This window comes from Netta rufina (assembly GCF_964035555.1).
Source record: "Netta rufina genome assembly, chromosome: 30".
NCBI classification, from domain to species: domain Eukaryota; kingdom Metazoa; phylum Chordata; class Aves; order Anseriformes; family Anatidae; genus Netta; species Netta rufina.
The window spans coordinates 1,753,758-1,771,297 of NC_140154.1; the positions used below are offsets into that span (position 1 = coordinate 1,753,758).

The 17,540-nt window shown below is 56.0% G+C and overlaps 1 protein-coding gene across 2 annotated transcripts; it reads right to left on the bottom strand.

Annotated features, from left to right (window-relative positions):
• Positions 1 to 953: 953 nt before the first annotated feature.
• Positions 954 to 16,454, bottom strand: SENP1 (SUMO specific peptidase 1). 2 transcript variants are annotated; one of them, XM_084303720.1, is made up of 17 exons: positions 16,343 to 16,454; positions 15,548 to 15,672; positions 14,646 to 14,718; positions 14,359 to 14,518; positions 12,998 to 13,157; positions 12,687 to 12,790; positions 12,362 to 12,609; positions 12,154 to 12,208; positions 11,791 to 11,829; positions 11,615 to 11,699; positions 11,223 to 11,369; positions 10,859 to 10,990; positions 10,263 to 10,466; positions 9,336 to 9,415; positions 3,784 to 3,868; positions 3,298 to 3,393; positions 954 to 2,700 (listed from the first exon to the last, which is right to left on the bottom strand). In XM_084303720.1, exons 2-17 carry the CDS (start codon positions 15,659 to 15,661, stop codon positions 2,638 to 2,640), a joined length of 1,845 nt encoding a protein of 614 aa, XP_084159846.1. In that variant the 5' UTR covers positions 15,662 to 15,672; positions 16,343 to 16,454; the 3' UTR covers positions 954 to 2,637. The 2 variants fall into 2 exon arrangements, 1 of the variants encoding a protein (XP_084159846.1); XR_014619214.1 differs by lacking the exon at positions 954 to 2,700 and adding an exon at positions 7,648 to 7,715 and having other exon boundaries at positions 3,353 to 3,393.
• Between the last annotated feature and the right edge of the window lie 1,086 nt (positions 16,455 to 17,540).

Sequence of the window (17,540 nt, forward strand, 5' to 3'; positions counted from 1 at the left end):
ATGAATGGGGCATTGAGGCTCCTGGGGGGAGGCAGCGCCGGGGGTATTTACAGAAGCCACGCGTGTGTTTGGGAGGAATGTCAGAGAGGCTGACAACCGGCTCTTTGGAAGCACCGGGCAGAAATCTCGCTCATGTCTAGGAATAAGGATACAGGAAGGAGGAAAAAAGTCAATATGACCTGAAAATCCCCAGACTGGGACAGGCGGGCTGGGCAAGGTGATTTATTCTATTAATAAGCCAGGGAGAAGGGCAGGGATAAATGCTGAATGCATTTTTGGTGGCCGCAGAGGGCTGGGAGCCGTGTGCGAGCCCCTGTAGGTTAGGGGCACACGCAAGGCACAAGCTGCCTTTGACGGGGCCCTTTTCTCCCTGGCTTTTTTGGAAGCAGGGAGCCAAGGAAAACAAGGGGCGCCTTGAGCTCGGCGCAGGGACGTGGCGAGGGGCTGCTGCAGCCACAAACTGCTGCTCAGGGGGGCTGAGCCCAGCTGATAGCAGGGAAGGGACGCAGCCCCCAGCCCTGGGAAGAGCCTGGGAACGTCGCTGAGGCCCCCAGCCCCAAACCCAAGGGTGAGGGCGCCCACCCTGGGGCTGCAAAGGCTTTTTAGCGCTCGCAGCAGCGTTAAGGAAGAGAAAGCGCCGGCTGTTTCCTCCCCGTCACGTTGGGTTAGGTGAGAACCACGAGCACTGAACCTCCTCTGTCTTCGGAGAGCCTGAGCCTGCTGAGAGTGATTTATTTTAACTAGAGGGGGAATTATGCAAGGCAGCCGTCCCCGAGCAAGCCCGGGATGCTAACAAAGACTCCTGCTCCTGGTGCTAGCAGGGCTACGGTTCACAGCTAGTTTTATTTCACAGGGAATCATTACACGCACCCCGAGAAAAGAAAAGATAGCAGTCTTTTTTTTTTTTTTCCTCAGATCTTTACTTGCAGTAAAAGATAGAAAAAGGTAGTAAATGAACTCAGTATAAAACACACAGAGGGGAGAGGAAGGAGAGGGAAGGATACAAACCAGCCTACAAAGAACACAACGCGGCAGGGGCAAGGGCTAGAAGGGAGAACTTTTGTACAAAACTACTGCTTACAGGTACAGAAAATGTATAAAATGTCACTCCCTATCTGGAGACAAAAATACAAAAGTGGACATTATTTAATTCTTTACTTATACTTAAAAAGGTTATGTACACGAGAGAACAGAACCAGGGTCAGCTGCTGGGGAAGCCTCTCAAACACCCACCGCTTCCTCCCACATCGCACTTGAGAATAAATTAAAAGAGTTGAAAGCAGGAGCAAAGCCCCACGTGAGCCCAGAGGATTCAGGCGCCCAGGGTAAAACGTTCAGAAGCCTCAAGGGCCCCCGGATCCCAACTGCGGAAGGGGTTAAGTGCTTCTGAATATTTTACTTCTCCCCCCAGCTGACAGGGATGAAGATCGCTCATCCTCGAGGCTCCCGAGAGGCGCACGCCGAACGTACTCAGATACCTTTGGAAGCACTTCTCAACTCGCTGCCTGCCTTCGATGCGACCTTTGACCTTGTGTCAGCATTCAGCCCCCAGGCAAAACATGTGCAAAATATCACGGAGAGAGGAGCGATTCATCCTGCTCAGCTGGGGCTGTCCGCACAAGGACAAAGGTGGCAAGAAGCCGCGGCCCCAGCTCCTGCGAGGAGGCGAAGCCAGGGCGGAAAAAACGCAGACTTTGTTCTCTGTCGCTCTGGAAAACGCTTGGAAATATATACAGAACAATTCAACGTTGGCTCTACTCTACAGTAAGTCAAACTTGTACCTGAATTTCCGTAAACACTTGATGCTAAAGAACCGGGAGATAAATTCCTCGAGGGGAAAAGCAGCTCCGCAAAAACGGGACTAAAGTTTCCCCCCCCAGAGACCCCTCAGCTCCTGGAGGATGCCCCCAGCCCGGCTGTAACCTCAGGAGGTGACAACAGGCAGAGGTTGGGGTGGGCGAGGAAATGCTGGCTTTGGGGACGGAGGGGAGGTGATGCAGGAAAGGGCAAAGCAAAAACCACTTCGACCAGTGAAAAGGAGTCAAGTCCCACTTCCCGCTTCCTCCCAGCGACTGCTGGCCCAGCCCTCTGCGGGATATCCGTGCTGGTGTTCAAGCAGGGCCGCCTCTGTGGGCAAAACCCTCCCAACATCCACCCCCAAGCACATTTTTGCCCACCCCCAACCCACTCGCAAGCCCCCTCGGTGCAGAGCAGAGCATCCAGAACCACCTAAGTGCTTTCTCCTCCCCTGCAATCCCCCGCCCCGAGAGTCGCGCCGTCAGCGGCACAAAGCTGGCCGCAAAGGGCTGAAAAAGCAGAAAAAATAAAATAAAAAAAAGTTCCTCCAATGGCCAAAGCTGCCCCCTCAAGTTTCAGCACCTGAAATTGCTTGTAAAAATAGGTCTCGGAAATACAAAAAAAATAAAATAAAAAGGCAAGTGTGCTTCTGAGCATTTCTATTGCGCATTGGTCCGTGAATGGTGTTTTATCAAAAATATCTTACAAGAGTTCGTTTGCTGTTTCTTTGACTGAAGCCCTGGGCAGATCCACGCTGCCATGGCTCAAAACTGCTGAGCTGGGCAAATTTGGGCACTTCTGATACAATCTCGCAGGGAAGCAGCTTTCGGCACAGCGTCATCATAGCAGCTTGCGGTGCAGGATCTCCCAGGCCATTCGCTTTCGGAAATAGGGCATATGTTGCTTTTTTTGGGGGGAAAGAGAGAAAAGAAAGAAAAGGCACATCAGCCCTACAGGACCACACGTCTAACGGCTGCTCTCCTGGGTGCAGCCTTTCTGGGGGCAAGGTTACTTTCAGATTATTTAAAACAGCACAGTGAACAAGATGGGATTTAGGTAACAACTTTGATGACATTCTCTAAGCAAAATAGTAAAATAATCACGCATGGATAAAATAATCACACAAGGAGGCTGACAACATCAGGTAACCTCAAAATTTCTTTGGATTCAGGCCACAATGCCCTACTTTCACTGCAACTATGGCTGGGTCCTGTTAGGGGTTTGTGAGCTATCACCAGCCCCATGGGTGACGTGCCCCCATGCGTTTCAGAGTAACAGAAGGCCTGAGGAAGGCTTCTGAGGAATTTTGCATGGTATAAAGAACTGCCCCGGTGCCTTGTGTCAGCTCAACTCCAAGGAACGTCAGCACGATCCGTGCAGAGGAGCCTTAAACCAATGGAGAAGGGAGCAAAGGGCACTTGGAAGAATGAGAAGGTGCCCAAGTGTCCCAAACCCGTGCCTCTCCCCTGAGCACGAGGAGCACAGCGGGGTGGGGTTTACCTGCGTGAAGTTGATGGGCTTGTCTTTGGTAATGCAGTCGGCGTATTTGCAGGCAAACATCCCGCAGTCACTGCCGTTCATCTGCTGTGGGATCTCCTACAACGAGAGGACACAAACCCAGGCGTCATTCCCCGAGGAGCCAGAGCCCAGGTGTCAGCTCGGAGAAGCGAGGAGCCTCTCCCAAACGAGCCCTAACGAAGCGTGGGTGGGTGAATGCCCACACGAGTAAGGGGAGCTGAGGGCAAGCCCCGTGCAGGAGGGCTCGAGGTGGCACTGTGGCACCCCCTGGCCTCCCTCTCTGCTTCCACGCAGGGCTGGATGGGAATTCCAGCCTGCCACAGAAGCCTTGTGATTTGCTCACCCCCTAGAGTTACCACGAGAACACGGCCACCAGAAAAACCAGCCAGGAAAGGTGCATCCAGGCCAGGGACAAAAGCAAGGATGAAGCCAGACCCCTTCTCCACACCTCAGACTGTGCAAACCCACCTGACTCTTCTTGCTCAGCAGCGACCAGCCATTAGTGTCGAATTCTTTCCTTTTCTTGTCAAGACTTTCCTGTTTTAAGTATTGCCTGTAGGAACGAGAGAACAAAAAGGCTTACTTAGAGGAACAGGGAAAGCCAGCCAGTACACTATATGTCAGTTTACCTAAAGTGTCCTCTGCCATGTTTGCAGAATTAATGCAAAATGGAAGTCCAATATTTTCTTCTCGGTACTGGCCATTTTAAAAAGGGCTCTATAGACCCGGGCTTCGAGGCAGCCAAAAGAAGGACCAAGCAGAACCTAAAAACCCGTCCAAAATAAGTACCTGCCAAGCAGAGAGTCAATACCACAAACAAACCAGCGAGCACAAATCTAATTCATCAGAGAGTGACTCAGAGCAGAGAAAAGCTCGGCAGCCACTGGGCTGCCTCAAACTCCAGCCAAGGGAGCGCTGTACTCGAGAGGAGATGTCCGAGACAGCCTCCGACAGCAGCCTGTGAATCGATGCCTCTTGTCTTTTGAGGAGCTTATTTAGCATAAACATAGACAGCAGCAAACGTGTCAGCATCCCAGCAGCTCCCACACAGTCGCCCTGTGTGTAGGGCAGCAAACACACGTCGTGGAGCTTCTCTGCAGGCTGGCGGCAGATCCGACACGCTGGCAGATCTTCTCCCAGAGCTCTTCACCTGGGTTTCCCTTCCAGTACTGACCTGAGGCTTCCCTACCATGGCAGGAGAGATTGAGAGCGCTTTTGAGGAGAGGCAAAGTGGGGCAGGTGAGCCCAGTGGCCCCGATCTTCTCCGGTCATGTCCAAGAATGGGGGAAGAGGGGAGGTAGCCACGGGCAAAGCCACAGCGCAGCCAGCTCTGAGATGGTTTGATAGGATGTGACTCGAGCAGGGAACACAAGCAGGAGCAGCCAGCTGTGTCAGGGGAATGTCAAATGCCTTCTGGAAGCCTTCAGCAGAGGAAGAGGAGCCCCACTGCCAGCCCCATTCCTGCTCCTAGAACTGGAGAACAAGGAAAGCTCGCGGGTACTGCTCCATCTCCTCCGCCCAATGAAGCTGCCACCAGATTGGCCTAACTGACACCCCCTGGAAGAACAGAAGCAGCGTGGTTTTGGTTTTCCTCAAACACCTCTGGGCTAAGAGCTCTGCCTCTCTGAAGACATTTAGAAACTCTCCAAGACAACGCACAACGCCTACCCAGGTAACTGCCATGCTTTATCCCTTGCGGATATGAACGCCTTAAACCATTTCCCTTACTGGGAAGTACGGAAAGGGGGGCTCAAGAGGGGCACCGACACAAAGTTTGGCTTGAGGGAGCACAAGGAGACCCCGCTGATGGGCTCAGGATGTTCCTCGGGGCCATAATGGAGCCCCCAGCACTGGCTGCTGCTGCCAGTAGGCAACGTTCAGCTCTGCAGACACCCTCTGTTCATCTCAGTTACCAAAAGGACCAAGAAGATCTACAGAAACCATCTCCTTCACGTCTGGCATCTTCTTGGAACAGTTTGAGGACTCTTCTCGCTGCTGTGGCTGCAATCAGACAGCTTGGAAAGGAGAAGCAGAGGATTCGATGCTGCTGGCTCGAGCAGAGGGGTCAAGAGAGCACCTGGCATGGCAAGAGGCGGGTTTGGCCGGCAGCATGTGGAGTCGTGCCATGTCCCAGCAATCTGATCCACAAAGGCTTGGCTAAAAAGCATCTTGCCATTGGTAAACTCCAAAAAGAGATGGGAGAAGGAGGCGAAGCGACCTGCAGACAAGCCCAGAAGATGTGCGGTGCCGCCCCAGTGCCTATCAGGGGACATTCAGCATCGCAACTCCAAATAAGCCAAAGGAATAAAGAAAACTTCAGGCACGGCAGAGAAAAGCTCCCCCAGACCTGGGCGACGGAGGACAGACAGCGACCTCTGAAGACCTGAAGCACGCAGGGACAGGCCCCTGCCAAATTTAACGCCACTGCTGTGAAACGTGCGGGTCCTCGAGGGTCGGGGGGCTGCTATCTGTTCAGCGACCCCGACTCTCCTGGGCTGCAGACCCCAAACACCCAGGGGCTGCTCAACGAGGCGCAAGAAATGGCAGCAGAACCACGCAGCAGGCTCCGAACGCGGAGCCAGCCCCTTTCCAGCGATCGCATCTCTAGGAAACAGCCAGAAATAGGCTTTGCTGGGTGTTAAAGTGCCGAGGAAGGGAGCCTCCCTTCTGGCAATCCCCCGAGACCAGATCGGGTCCAGACAAGCGTTTTCTATCAGCCTTCATTAGCCGGACACACGCTCCGAGCCCAGTTTCCCAGCACAGGGGCTGCTGGCTGCCAGCAGCTGCTGTAATTGCTCTCGGGAAGCTCCCCGCTCGGCTGCTTTGACTCCGCTGCAGCTTGGACAAGACAACCTCAGCGGGGGGCAAATCCCACAACAGAGCAACTTCCATTGAGCGCGAGATGTCCCCGCATCTCCTCTCCAAAAAAAAACCCTAACGGATGGAGGAGAAACTCCTCACAACTCGGCCAAACGAAGGCTGAGCTGACTGTCCGCACCGCGATACGAGCACGGTGCAAACAGCAATTAATTAACAGCCTCGTTTCAGCAGCCACGAACAAAAAGCCTGGCAATTACGGCCTGCCACAGAACCCACTCGAGTTCCCAGCTGAAAAAGGAGCAGTGCAGCATGGCCTGCTCCGCTTGCAGGTGGCAGACAGGGAGCGAAGCTGCGTGGATAAATAGAGGGATGCTTTGTAAAAGGAACAAGGACGAGCCACCACGCGATGCTGCAGCTCTGTGCACACGGAGAAGGGGTGGGTGCAAGCACAAGACCCCATCTGGCAGTGAGAAGAAACCTGTGAGGTTTGAGCTGAGCTCCAGCATCTGCAGCTTTACCTGCAGCTGTCACAAGCCACAGCTCCAACGCTGACAGGCACGCAGCAGGCAGGACTTTGAGTTCTCTAGAAGAGCAAGGAAAGAACTCGCTAGGCACAGCTCACATCAGTCGTGACCAGGAGCAATCTCCAGCAATCTAGCGAGCACCACGTGCACGGTGTGAGAAATACAGTCCTGGTCCTGCCTAGGTGACACGCTGAATGATTTTTTAAGGAGAAACCGGAAAAAAATGCCTTCACTTCCAACCGCGAGACAGCTTCAGGAGGTGGAACTTAATTGTGCCAGGCCAACTTTGTCAGGACCTCAAGAAGAGAAGTTTGACACGGTTTTAAACGTGATTACTTGCCAAATCAGAAACCCACATGCCTGACACCCCCCATCAAACACTGAGGGCTTTTAAATCTCATTTTCCTAAATCTGGAAACGGGTTTTTGCCCTCCGCAGCTCACACACACAGAAACCTGAGCAGGTGCCTCGAGGAACTGTTGAAACCAACAGCACACTGCTAAATGCCTGAGAGCCTTGAAGCAAAGGGCATGCGAAGGTAAGCACTTGGAGGGCTGCTGCGAGCAGCAGATAAGATTTCACAGGCACCATCAGCGTTGTGTGCCCCATCCCCTAAGCCTTCCTCCAGCCCTGGTACACCAGAACCAAGCTTTTAGCAAACTGTGACAGGTTTTTATCTGCTCCAAAACACACACCCAGCGGAGACGGGATGCCAAGCACCATGTTCGCAAGGAGAAACCCCCACAAAGCAGGGCCAATTTTTCTCAAAATCCTCTCCAGGTCTCCCAACCGAGCCCTGTGAAAGCCCAGACACTAAACAAAGCGCAGCAGCCAGGCCAGCTACCAGCCTACAAACATCTGCGGTCCCTGTCACGCCCAACGGCCATTGTATTTCATCAGATTCCCTCCTCGTAAGACGTGGGCTAATTACAGACACTCACCACCTTTAGGAAGCTCTAAAGATTGAAAGCATGAAAGGGTCACTAACCATGAATAGGACCTCCGTCCCTTCTTCCCGGTGTGATCCTCCCACTGCATTCAACCAATAAAAGCCTCCTAAAAGGAAACAGAGGGAAAACAATTACGTCCAGGGCAACAGTGACCTGAAATCCCGGGTCTCTACCACTCAGCCTGCACCTCGTGTCCTCTGGAGCTCTCTACAACCAACCTGGGGACCTGCTTCCTCATCCCAGACCCCTCAATGAACTACGGACGGGACTCCTGGGTCCCCCGCTCACCTCCCAGGTGCTTCACCTCACCAGACGTCCCTGCTTTCTTCCTCGGAACCACAGAAATTCAGGCTGAAAGGAGCCAATTTCACCCAGACCATCCCTGCCCCAAGGCAGGCCAGCTCTGCTCACACCATCCTCCGAGAAACTTTGCACACAGAGGCAGCACAAGCAACGCAGCGAAGCTGAGACAGGCTCTGAGCCGTTTCTAAAGATGTCACACATTTCCTTTCCGTGTCCTCCCTTTCAACCAACACCACAACACCGTGGAAAAGGGGAAAACGGCTCCTTGAGCAGTTATTTAAATCAGCCCAGCATGCACAGAGCACCTGAACTGGAAAAGGCGCTAAGCAGACTGGAAATGATTAAGCGGCATTTGTCTCCTGTCTGCCTTCATCATCGTTAACATTCCTCGACTGCATGAGTGGCACCGCGGCCGACGGCCTCAGCCTCGCGCCACGAGGCTCGGGATCAGGTTCCCAAAATCAGCGCCGGAGCAGAGCCGAGACGAGAAACAGAACCGAAGGACGACCCCGGGGTCAGCAACGCGGGCTCGCGACTGCGTCTCGTTAAGTCGCTCTGGAATCCGATCGGTATCAGCCCTACGTGACGAGGAGCCTTCGGGAAGAGGCGTTTCCTCCTCCTCCCCTGGGAGATGGGGCTCGTTTTTATCGCATTCCTGGAGCTCCTTCCAAACATGGGACAAGAGAGCGTCAAGCTGGCCGGTTCTAGACGAGGCAGGCGCGCTCCTCTCTTCGACGTGAGGTCAGGAGGGCCTGCGGACAGCTGCACTCCCACAGCAAAGCTCAGGAGGGTGAAAGCAAAACTTCTCTGCGGCTTGAACCCAGGAAGAACGGCTTTCACCAGCTCCCTTTGGAGGCTCTGTGTGCCCTGCGAAGTCCTGGTGGAGCTCAGTATGAAGAGCCCTGGGCAAAGCTTCATCCACGTCCTGATGCGACTCTCCCGCACCCTGCAGGTGCTCCCCTGCTCTCCAGAAACTCCTCCTGATCCTCGCCACAAGCAGGAAAAGCCTTCACGGCCAGGAGACGCCGCTCCTCCAAGCAGCTGCAGGACAAGCAAGGGACCTCTGGTCCTCGGGGTGTGAGAGGCTGCTTTCCTTCCAAAGATGATGCCCAGCAAGGCTGGGAAAGCTCCAAGTCCTTAAACAGAGCGGGTCTGAAACCTGCTTATACCTACGAAGGTAACACCAGCCTCACTACGGGATCCTCTGGGAGGAGGAGGCTGGACAGGACTCTCCTGCAGACCAAATTTGCACTGTGTGAGCAGTGGGTGGTGAAACAAAGCCAGGATGTTCCCCCGACTGCCCCTCTCGGGGCCCACGGAGGGGCTGGGCTGCTCCCACCGCAGGGTTGTCGCTTTGCGACCAGAGCAGAGCAAGAAGCCGTCTGATTTTTGAAGGGGCACAGCTCAAACAAGCGTTACTCACAACAGGATCCTGCAGGCTTCGCTGTTTATTCCACCCATGGAGTCATAGTAGGTGATGGTTTTCTTCCTGAAGTCTACGACCTACACAAAGAGAGATTCGTTAGGGAGGCAGGAGGCAAGGAGCTCATCTCCTCGCCCGGACGCACGCTCTGCCAAGCTCAGCCTTGCTAAAAGGCAGGTCAGAGATTGCTGAGGGCTTCGACCTTCCTTGGCACACCACAGCCCTCCCAAACTCCCCTCCCTTGCTGCCGTGTTATTTAAGCACTCCAATCTCTACATCAGGCTCTCCTCAGAGCACCCCGGTGAAACACAAGAGCGCCGTTATCTGCATTGTTAAAGCCACAGACCCAGGGATACGTTTACAGCGGGCTTTGCTCCACCTGACGTCTGCACCCTGGGCTGTTCTTTGGGGCCCCTCGCTCCCTTTTCACATCCTCGCCCACCTCTCTGCCTCGCTGGGCAGCTCACCAACGCTCCCAGGGCTGAACCAGAGCGGGCTGAAAGGCCACGCGGGATCTGGTCCTGCTCAGGGGCCAGGAGAAGGGACGCAGGAGGTGGAGAAAGCCGCGCGGTATCATTCGCCTGAATCTTTCTGAAACGATCCCGTGGCAGCGTCTCTAAAGGCGAGCTTGTGGGAATGTGGAAATGAGATCTTTCTCCAGAGAATAAGCTAGCCTAACGTGAACTTCACAGTTACCTGTTTTCTTTCTAAGACTGTTTAAAGACTGAAAGACACCAGAAAGCAACAGCTAGCTTTTCACTCACTTCAAATCTTGTTTTTAGCCACCAACGTGCATTTCTCCCCCCACGCACAAACACCTGACAGCTGCCTCTCTCAATAGCCAGGACATTTTTGATTCAATCACAGGTGAGTTTATAGCAAGGTCTGCTCCAGCTACGGGCTGTCAGGAATAACAAAAGCACTCACTGCGAGGCACCAGTGCACTCCCAGATGAATAGGCACCAGGAGGAGATCCACGGAGAAGATATCTACTTTCTTAGTCCACCTTTTCACGGCCTGGTACCCCGCTGTTTTTAATTTGGTAAAGAAGAAAGTATTGAACGCGTGAACTGTCGGCAAGCCCTTTTCTTTGCTCCGCTCCATCAGCAAATTCATGTAGAAGTTAATTATCTGGGAAAGAAAAAGCAAGAGTCGCTAAGAAATTACTTTTGCCTCCACCGTCACTCTGCAGACCTATCTCTGGAGGCTTTACAATAGCTCAAAAGCCCTGAAACCTACAAAAAAATCCAGAAATAGTTAAGTGCACAGACCCCAACACTAAGATTTACATTTTATCCCCTGATCACATCCACTGGCAGTCCCATGCATCCCAATATTATTTTTTCAAGTGCCTGTTCCACACAGGGATTTCCTCCACAGATCAATAACTCCAGAGCATGAAGCACAGCCCATGTATCCTGCTCTGACTTCCTCAGGCAAGGAGGAGGCAGACATTTGCTCTCTTGAACCTACTTCTAATTGCCAAAGGACAATGCCTCGATGGCACAGGACAGGCTCCTCACCTCGTCGTTGAGCCAGTTCAGATTATTGAGGGTCTGAATGTCCTTCCGAGTGATTGTTAACCGAAAAGCTTCACTGAGGACCTCGTCCTGGTTCCCACCTCGGAACACGTTCTTGATTTCCTTCTCCATTTCCTACAGGGAGGACACAAACAGCATTGGAAGGGAGAACTCATGCTATTCCCATCACAAAGGCTACGTGCAAACCCACATTTGCTCTTTGCTCCTCATAAACTGGGTACAAAACACATGAGAAAAGGGAACAGCTGTCTGTGCCTACGCACAGACCTCAAGAAGTGGTATTTGTATTCACAACTGTTACACACACAAGTGTCTGATTCCATCCACCAGACCCCTGCAGATTTACCTCGGTGATTTCAGGGAATTCCTCTTCGCCATCAGCTGATTTCGCATCCTCTTTCTCTTCTGGGACCACAGTGACGGGGATTTCCTTCTCGAGGGGTACTCGAAGGTTCAAATCCACCAGATCCTGCACCGAGTGTTCCTGCAGCCGCTGCGGATGAAACCTTCAGATTAGACAGCACCCAAGGGAGCCACCTCTCCGGGGCTTGTGGGGAAGCTACGGCAGCATTTATCCTGGCCACAGGACTACCCAGAGCCTTGCCATGGCAAGGAGAAGCAACAAAGACACCGGAGCTGCAGGAGCAGATTTTTGCCATTTTTCTCTTCCCAATCTGCCTTCTGCTCCGTGCTCTGACGTTCTGACTCAGGCTGTTTGTTCAGTAACTGTTTTCTTACCTGGCTCTGCAGCTGTAGGGCCAGTGCTTTCTGTTCTTCAATTTGCCGCCACCTCTCCCGAGCTCGTGAATCATAGACACTAGTCCTGAGAAGCAGAGTTTACGTGAGCAAATCGGTATTGATTTCTACACGTCCACACTCACGGCAGGAAAACAAAGCAGAAAACATCTACTTACAATTCTTTGATCCACAGTTCTGCCTGGAAGAACGGGGGGCTAGAAAGGGGGAGAAGGACACGTGTAAGTGCTCTCCTGTACATGGAAAGCAATTACCTGAAAACTGATTTGTAATATCCCAGGATATCCTTATTCCAAGAGTGATAAGAGCTACAGACAGATCTGACAGTGATTTGCAGCCAGGTCTCCAGAAGGAGGTTAAGGCATCACCCTACAGCTCCTCTGTCTGTGGCAAACTGCTCTGTCTTGGTAAAACATCCAGTCACCTTCTTTCTACTCTGCAATCTCACCTCTCAGCAAAACCAAAAAATTTGGAGTGAATTCCCCCCTGGCTTCCTCCGGATGCCATCTCCAGCCTCTTACCTTGGAGCTGGGGTTCTGGAATCCTTGACCTTGAGCAAAATGACAGAGTCTGACCCTAAAGAGAAAAAGATTAAGGAACGTTGGTATCCCCACAATCACCACCGCCTTCCCCAACTGCTGCAGAAGCCCAGACACAGAGAGGGAGGGAAAAAAAAAAGTGATTTTGCCTTTTTTTTTTGATTGCTTGTTTGCTGTTGTTGGTTTTTACCTTCAGACTGCGTGCTAGATGCTGGTACATTTTCTTGGTGCTGCTGGGCAGTGGAGTTTGGGGACTCAAAGATACTGGAGGAATAGCTGGGTGGGGAGTAGAGCGGAGCTTTGTGTGACGGCTGCTCCGGTGCTCCAAGAATGCTGGTTGAGGAACTGGCTGGTGCGATGCTGGGAGCTTCAAACAGCTTCGAGTTCTTGCTGGGAGTTTCTTTCACTATGGTTTTACTGGAATTTGAACACCTGGACCTAGGAACGGGAAAAAGTAAGTTCCTGTGGAATCCACGTGATGACACATGCTGGGGAAGAGGCTTTTACATACTCACAGGTGGAAGGGGAACAGCGAAGAAGGCTTGGACGTGGAGAACTGTTTGCCCGTCACCACCTGAAGCAACTGCCTGTAGATCTCTCGCTCTTCCTCCCGAACAGTCTGCAGGGAAACAAGCAGAGCCCTGTAGCCAACACGATTCAAACAGCGACACCACGCACGCTGCGGAGGCACACACAGACACCCGTGGAAGTGGAAATTTGACTGGTGCAAGCACATCCAGACACCCTCAAGAGTTCACCCCTCAGCCACGATCCGATTGAGCACAACTCGAAGCCCAGAGCTGAAGCTCTCGGCCTTTCCCTTTACCTCTTCCGCCGTGCTGATGAAGCGCCGCGGCGTCTTCTTGGGGCTGAGCAGGCTGCGGCGGCACGGGCCGCTCCAGGAAGGGCTGGGAGCGGGTTTGATGGGGAACGCCGAGGCATGGCAGTGGTGGTTCGACTTGCCTACGAAGCTGTTGGACGTCCCGCTGCGAGGGGAGAGGGAAAAGAGCTCCTTTCACCTCACCCTTGTTTCACTCTGTCGCCTCGCTCTCCTCCAGCCCCTCAATCAGTCAAGGCCCAGGCTACCCCGATTTTGATCAGGAACCAGCTTTAAGAAGGCAAATAAAACCTCACCTGGGAGCTGCAGCCCGGCTCTCAGCTCGGCCTGGAAGTGCTGCTGCCAGCGCTTGATGCCGGCAGGTGGCACTGCGAGGCCGGGGAAGCCCAGCCTGCAAACCCCGGGCGAGACCTTCCCGCCAGATCCCACAGCTCCCCTCTTCCAGCCGCGTCCACAAAATGGCTGAAACCCGTCTCCAGGCACAAAAATCATTCTTTTTTTTTCCCCCTTTTTTTACACGAGGAGATGCCCTCCCTTCACCCTGCCTCTCCCCACTCCCACAGCTCACCCGACAGCCTGTTAAAAATACAAGGGCTGTTGGGGACTTTCTCCCGTTTAATTTAATTTCACACATCGCAACCAAACCTTCTCCATTACAGGGATTTTCCAGAGGAACGAGACTTGCCCTGGCCTGGAGGCACCACCCTACCGAAGGGGCTAACGGGCACATTTTCAGCACAAAACCACACGCTTTGTGCCTCTCTCCTGACCTCCCATGGGTGTAACTGCTCCGTTCCCACCTGGGCGCTCCCAGAACTCCAAGGTTCCTCCCAAAACCACCCCTTCCCTCTTCCATCACACCCGCTGAGCCTCACAAAGAGGCTCACAACCTTCAGAGGGTCAAAACCTTCACACTGCTCCTGCTTTTCTTATCACACCTCCAGCAGAGCGGCCAGGAGAGGTCCCCTTGGCCGGTCAAAGCCCAATCTGCTCTTTCTCCCCCCCCAAAATCGCAGCATCCCACCTTCCTCCATCCTAAACGGTCCCATCAGGGTGCCTGCAAGACACCTGGACTTCTGTACGGGCTCAGCAGCAGCCTCTCACGTTACCTTCCACGAGAGAGAGGTGACCCCACACCACGCACCGTTTCCGCTCTCAGAAACACCGCCTGCACCCTTTGGGAAGCCCCTTTATGGGGCGGGTTAAAAACAACCCAAAAGCTCCCAAATCAGCGGGCCAACCCCTCCCGCTGACACCAACTCACCACCAATTCCCACCCCGAACTCGCTCTGAGTGCCACCAGCAGGCTGCGAGGGGAAAATTCCCCCCACCCACGGCCCCGCACGCACCTGGGGATTTTGCGAGCCTCGAGGTAGGAGCCGCGGCTCAGCCGGGGCTTCGGTGGTGCAGAGCCCAGGGTGGGCACCAAGCCCCTCCACTGCCCGTTGGCGCTGGACCCAAAGCCTCGAGGTTCTGCTGCTGGCCGGAAGGTCTCGGGGCACGGGACTTCTGCGGGGGGAGAAACAGAGGGGTAAAGAGTTTTATGAGGAGCAAATCTTCCTCCCCACGCTGCTGTGGGGAAGGAATGGGTGAAAAAATGATGGAAAAAACACTCTGAGGTTGAAAACTGTCCTACCTGGTCTGTAATTGAGAGCGCACGAGGCATTTCCAGCAGGGCACGCGAAGCCGCCGATCTTGTTCGGTAGAAACTGTGTGGAGAGATCACAGCTCTGCATCAGGAATAAAGCACAGCTCGGAAATTAAACCCCGGGGGCAAGAGGGCCACAGAGGGAGGCGATGACGAGGGGCTGCTCCTCTCCCTCCTCGGGTTCCAAACCGTTACAAGCTCTTACTAACGGTTAGAAACGTCCCTTCTGTCACCAGAGGAATAAAACGGTTGCACACACTGGCCTGGCAGGGCAGCACCGCGCTGTCAGGGTGCTGCTCGCCCTCCCGTCCCCACTAAATCCCTCCCTGGCAGGAGGGATCGCAGTTTTAACGAAGAGGAGAAAGATGAGCTTCGTTTCCATCTCATTAAAAGCCAAAACCTGGTTCTGTGGCCACGCTGGAGCTCCTGATTCCAGGAGCCAGAAGCTCAGGAAGCGCGGGGTGTTGCCACCACGGGGCACTTTGCACATCCACAGGGTTTGGAGTAGAACAGCATGGCTCGGCTGGATGGGACCCCAAAAAATTGAGCCCCCCGGCCTCCTTGGGGCCAACCAGATGCTGAAGCAAACAGGCACAGGGCATCAACACCAGTGGGGTCGCCTCCCGGCCCTGCTGACCCCAGGCTGGACAACCCGAGGCTCCTGGCCTCTCCTCCATGCTCTGTCCCAGCCTCTCCGCCCCTGTCCCGTCCCTACCACCCTATTTTATGTCTCAGAGCCCAGAATTGTGTGCGTGATGCTTGTGGTGAGGCCGAGCAGTGCCTGAGGCACCCCAAAAGGACCCAAAAAGCAGCAGAATCCCCAAAGGGGGGAGCCCCCAAGGGTCTCATGGTGGTGGTGGAGGGGAACGGGGACGAGGCGGGTGACAAACCTTGGTGTCGGGCTGGCCCAGCGTGTCCCGCAGGCCGGCCCGGGGCTGCGGGGGGAAGGCCTTGAAGAGCGAGCCGTGGTTGGGGTGCGCGGCGTCCCTGGCCTCCATCCTCATCGGGTCCGGGTCTGCTCGGGGGAATAAAAGGGAAAAAGAGGGGGGGAGAATCAGACCCTGAGAGATGTGCTCGGGGCTGCTTATGGGAATAAAAGGGAACAGAGGGGGGAATCGGACCCTAATAGATGGGCTCGGGTTTCCTTATGGAAATAAAAGGGAACGGGGGGGTGGGACGGGCCCTGGTGGATGTGCTCGGGGGAATAAAAGGGAACGGGGGGGAAACGGATTGGATCCAAACGGCTGGGAGAGGGGGGGGGGGGGAACCGGGGGGAGAACCGGGAGGGGGGAGCCAGAGGGGGACAAGAGGAGGGGAGCTGGGGTGGCTGGAACGGGAACCAGGAGAGGAAACGGGGGGGGAAACCGGGAGGGGATGGGAGGAACGGGGGAGAACCGGGGAGTGACCGAGGGGGGAAGCGGGGAGGGGGCTCGGGAGGTTCCGGGGGGGGGGCCAGGGAGGGAACCGGAGAGGGAACCGGGGGTTGGGGAGGGGAAACCTGAGGGGAGAAACCGGAGAGGGGGCCGTGGGGGGGGAAACCGGGGTCCTCCCGCCAGCCCCGGGCCGTTCCCCGCCGCCCGGCCCCGGGGGGGGCCCGGGTATAACGGGGGGGGGCCCCAAGCGGGGCCCGGTCCCCGCCGCAGCCCCTCCCGGCCCCCCCTCACCCCGCTCCGCGCCCTCCTCACCGGTCCCGGTCCCGGTTCCGGTTCCGGTCCCTTCCCGCTCTCACCGGAAGCGGCCCCGGGACGCCCGCGCGCCTCTGCCGGGCTCGGCGGCGGCGGCGGCGGCGGCTGCCGGCAACGAGGCGGGCGGAAGCGGAAGTTGGCGCCGCCGGAAGTGACGACGAATGCGGGAGGGGAGGGGGGAGAGGGAGGGAGATGGGGGGAGAGGGCGCCCCCTGGTGGTGGGGAGGTCCCGGGGGGGGCCTGGGGGGATCTGGGGGGGTTTTAGGGGGGCTGGGGGGGGCAGGGGGGGTTATTGGGGGAGGGGGGGGCTCCTAGGGGGGGTGGGGTGAGGTTTTAGGGGGCCTGGGGGAGTCTGAGGGGGTCCATTGCGGGAGGGGGGGCCCTGAGGGGGGGCTATGGGGGGCTGGGGGGGGGCAGGGAGGTCTGGGGGGAGGTCTTGGGGGGGGTCTATGGGGTGGGGGGGGGCTCAGGGGGTTATTGGGGGTGGGGGGAGCAGGGGGGGTCTGGGGGGTGTCCTGGGGGGGGCTATGGGGGGTTATGGGGGGGCAGTGGTGGGCTGGGGGGGTCCTGGGGGGGGCTATGGGGAGGGGGGGACCCGGGGGGTTATGGGGGGGGGCTTGGAGGGGGCAGTGGGGGGCCAGGGGGTTATGGGGGGGCGTGGGGGGGGGCAGTGGAGGGCTGGGGGGGGTCCTGGGGAGGGCACAGGGGGACCATATGGGGGCCAGTGGGGGTCTATGGGGGGGTCCTGGGGAGGGGGCTATGGGGGAGGCCAATGGGGGTCTGGGGGGGTCCATAGGGGGCAGCCAGTGGGGGTCTGGGGGGGGCCCTGGGGGGGGTGAGCACCCTATGGGGGAGCCCCCTGTGGAGCAGCGTCACCCTATGGGGTGGGGGTGGGGGAATCACACGGTCGATCCCGTTCCAAATTCCCCCCCTGCGGGAGATCCCCTTGCAGCCGATCCCATTACAGCCGATCCCATTATAACCGATCCCGTTACAGCCGATCCCGTTACAGCCGATCCCGTTACAGGCGGTCCCCGTGGCCGATCCCCGGGGGTGATCCCATTACAGGTGATCCCGTTACCGCCGACCCCCCTGGGCCATGGGGGCTCTCCCCGAGCTCTCCCCCGAGGCCGCCCGGCTCCTGGCCTCGGCTGCGCTCGGCCTCGCTGCCCTCCTCGTCCTCCTCACCCTCCTGCCG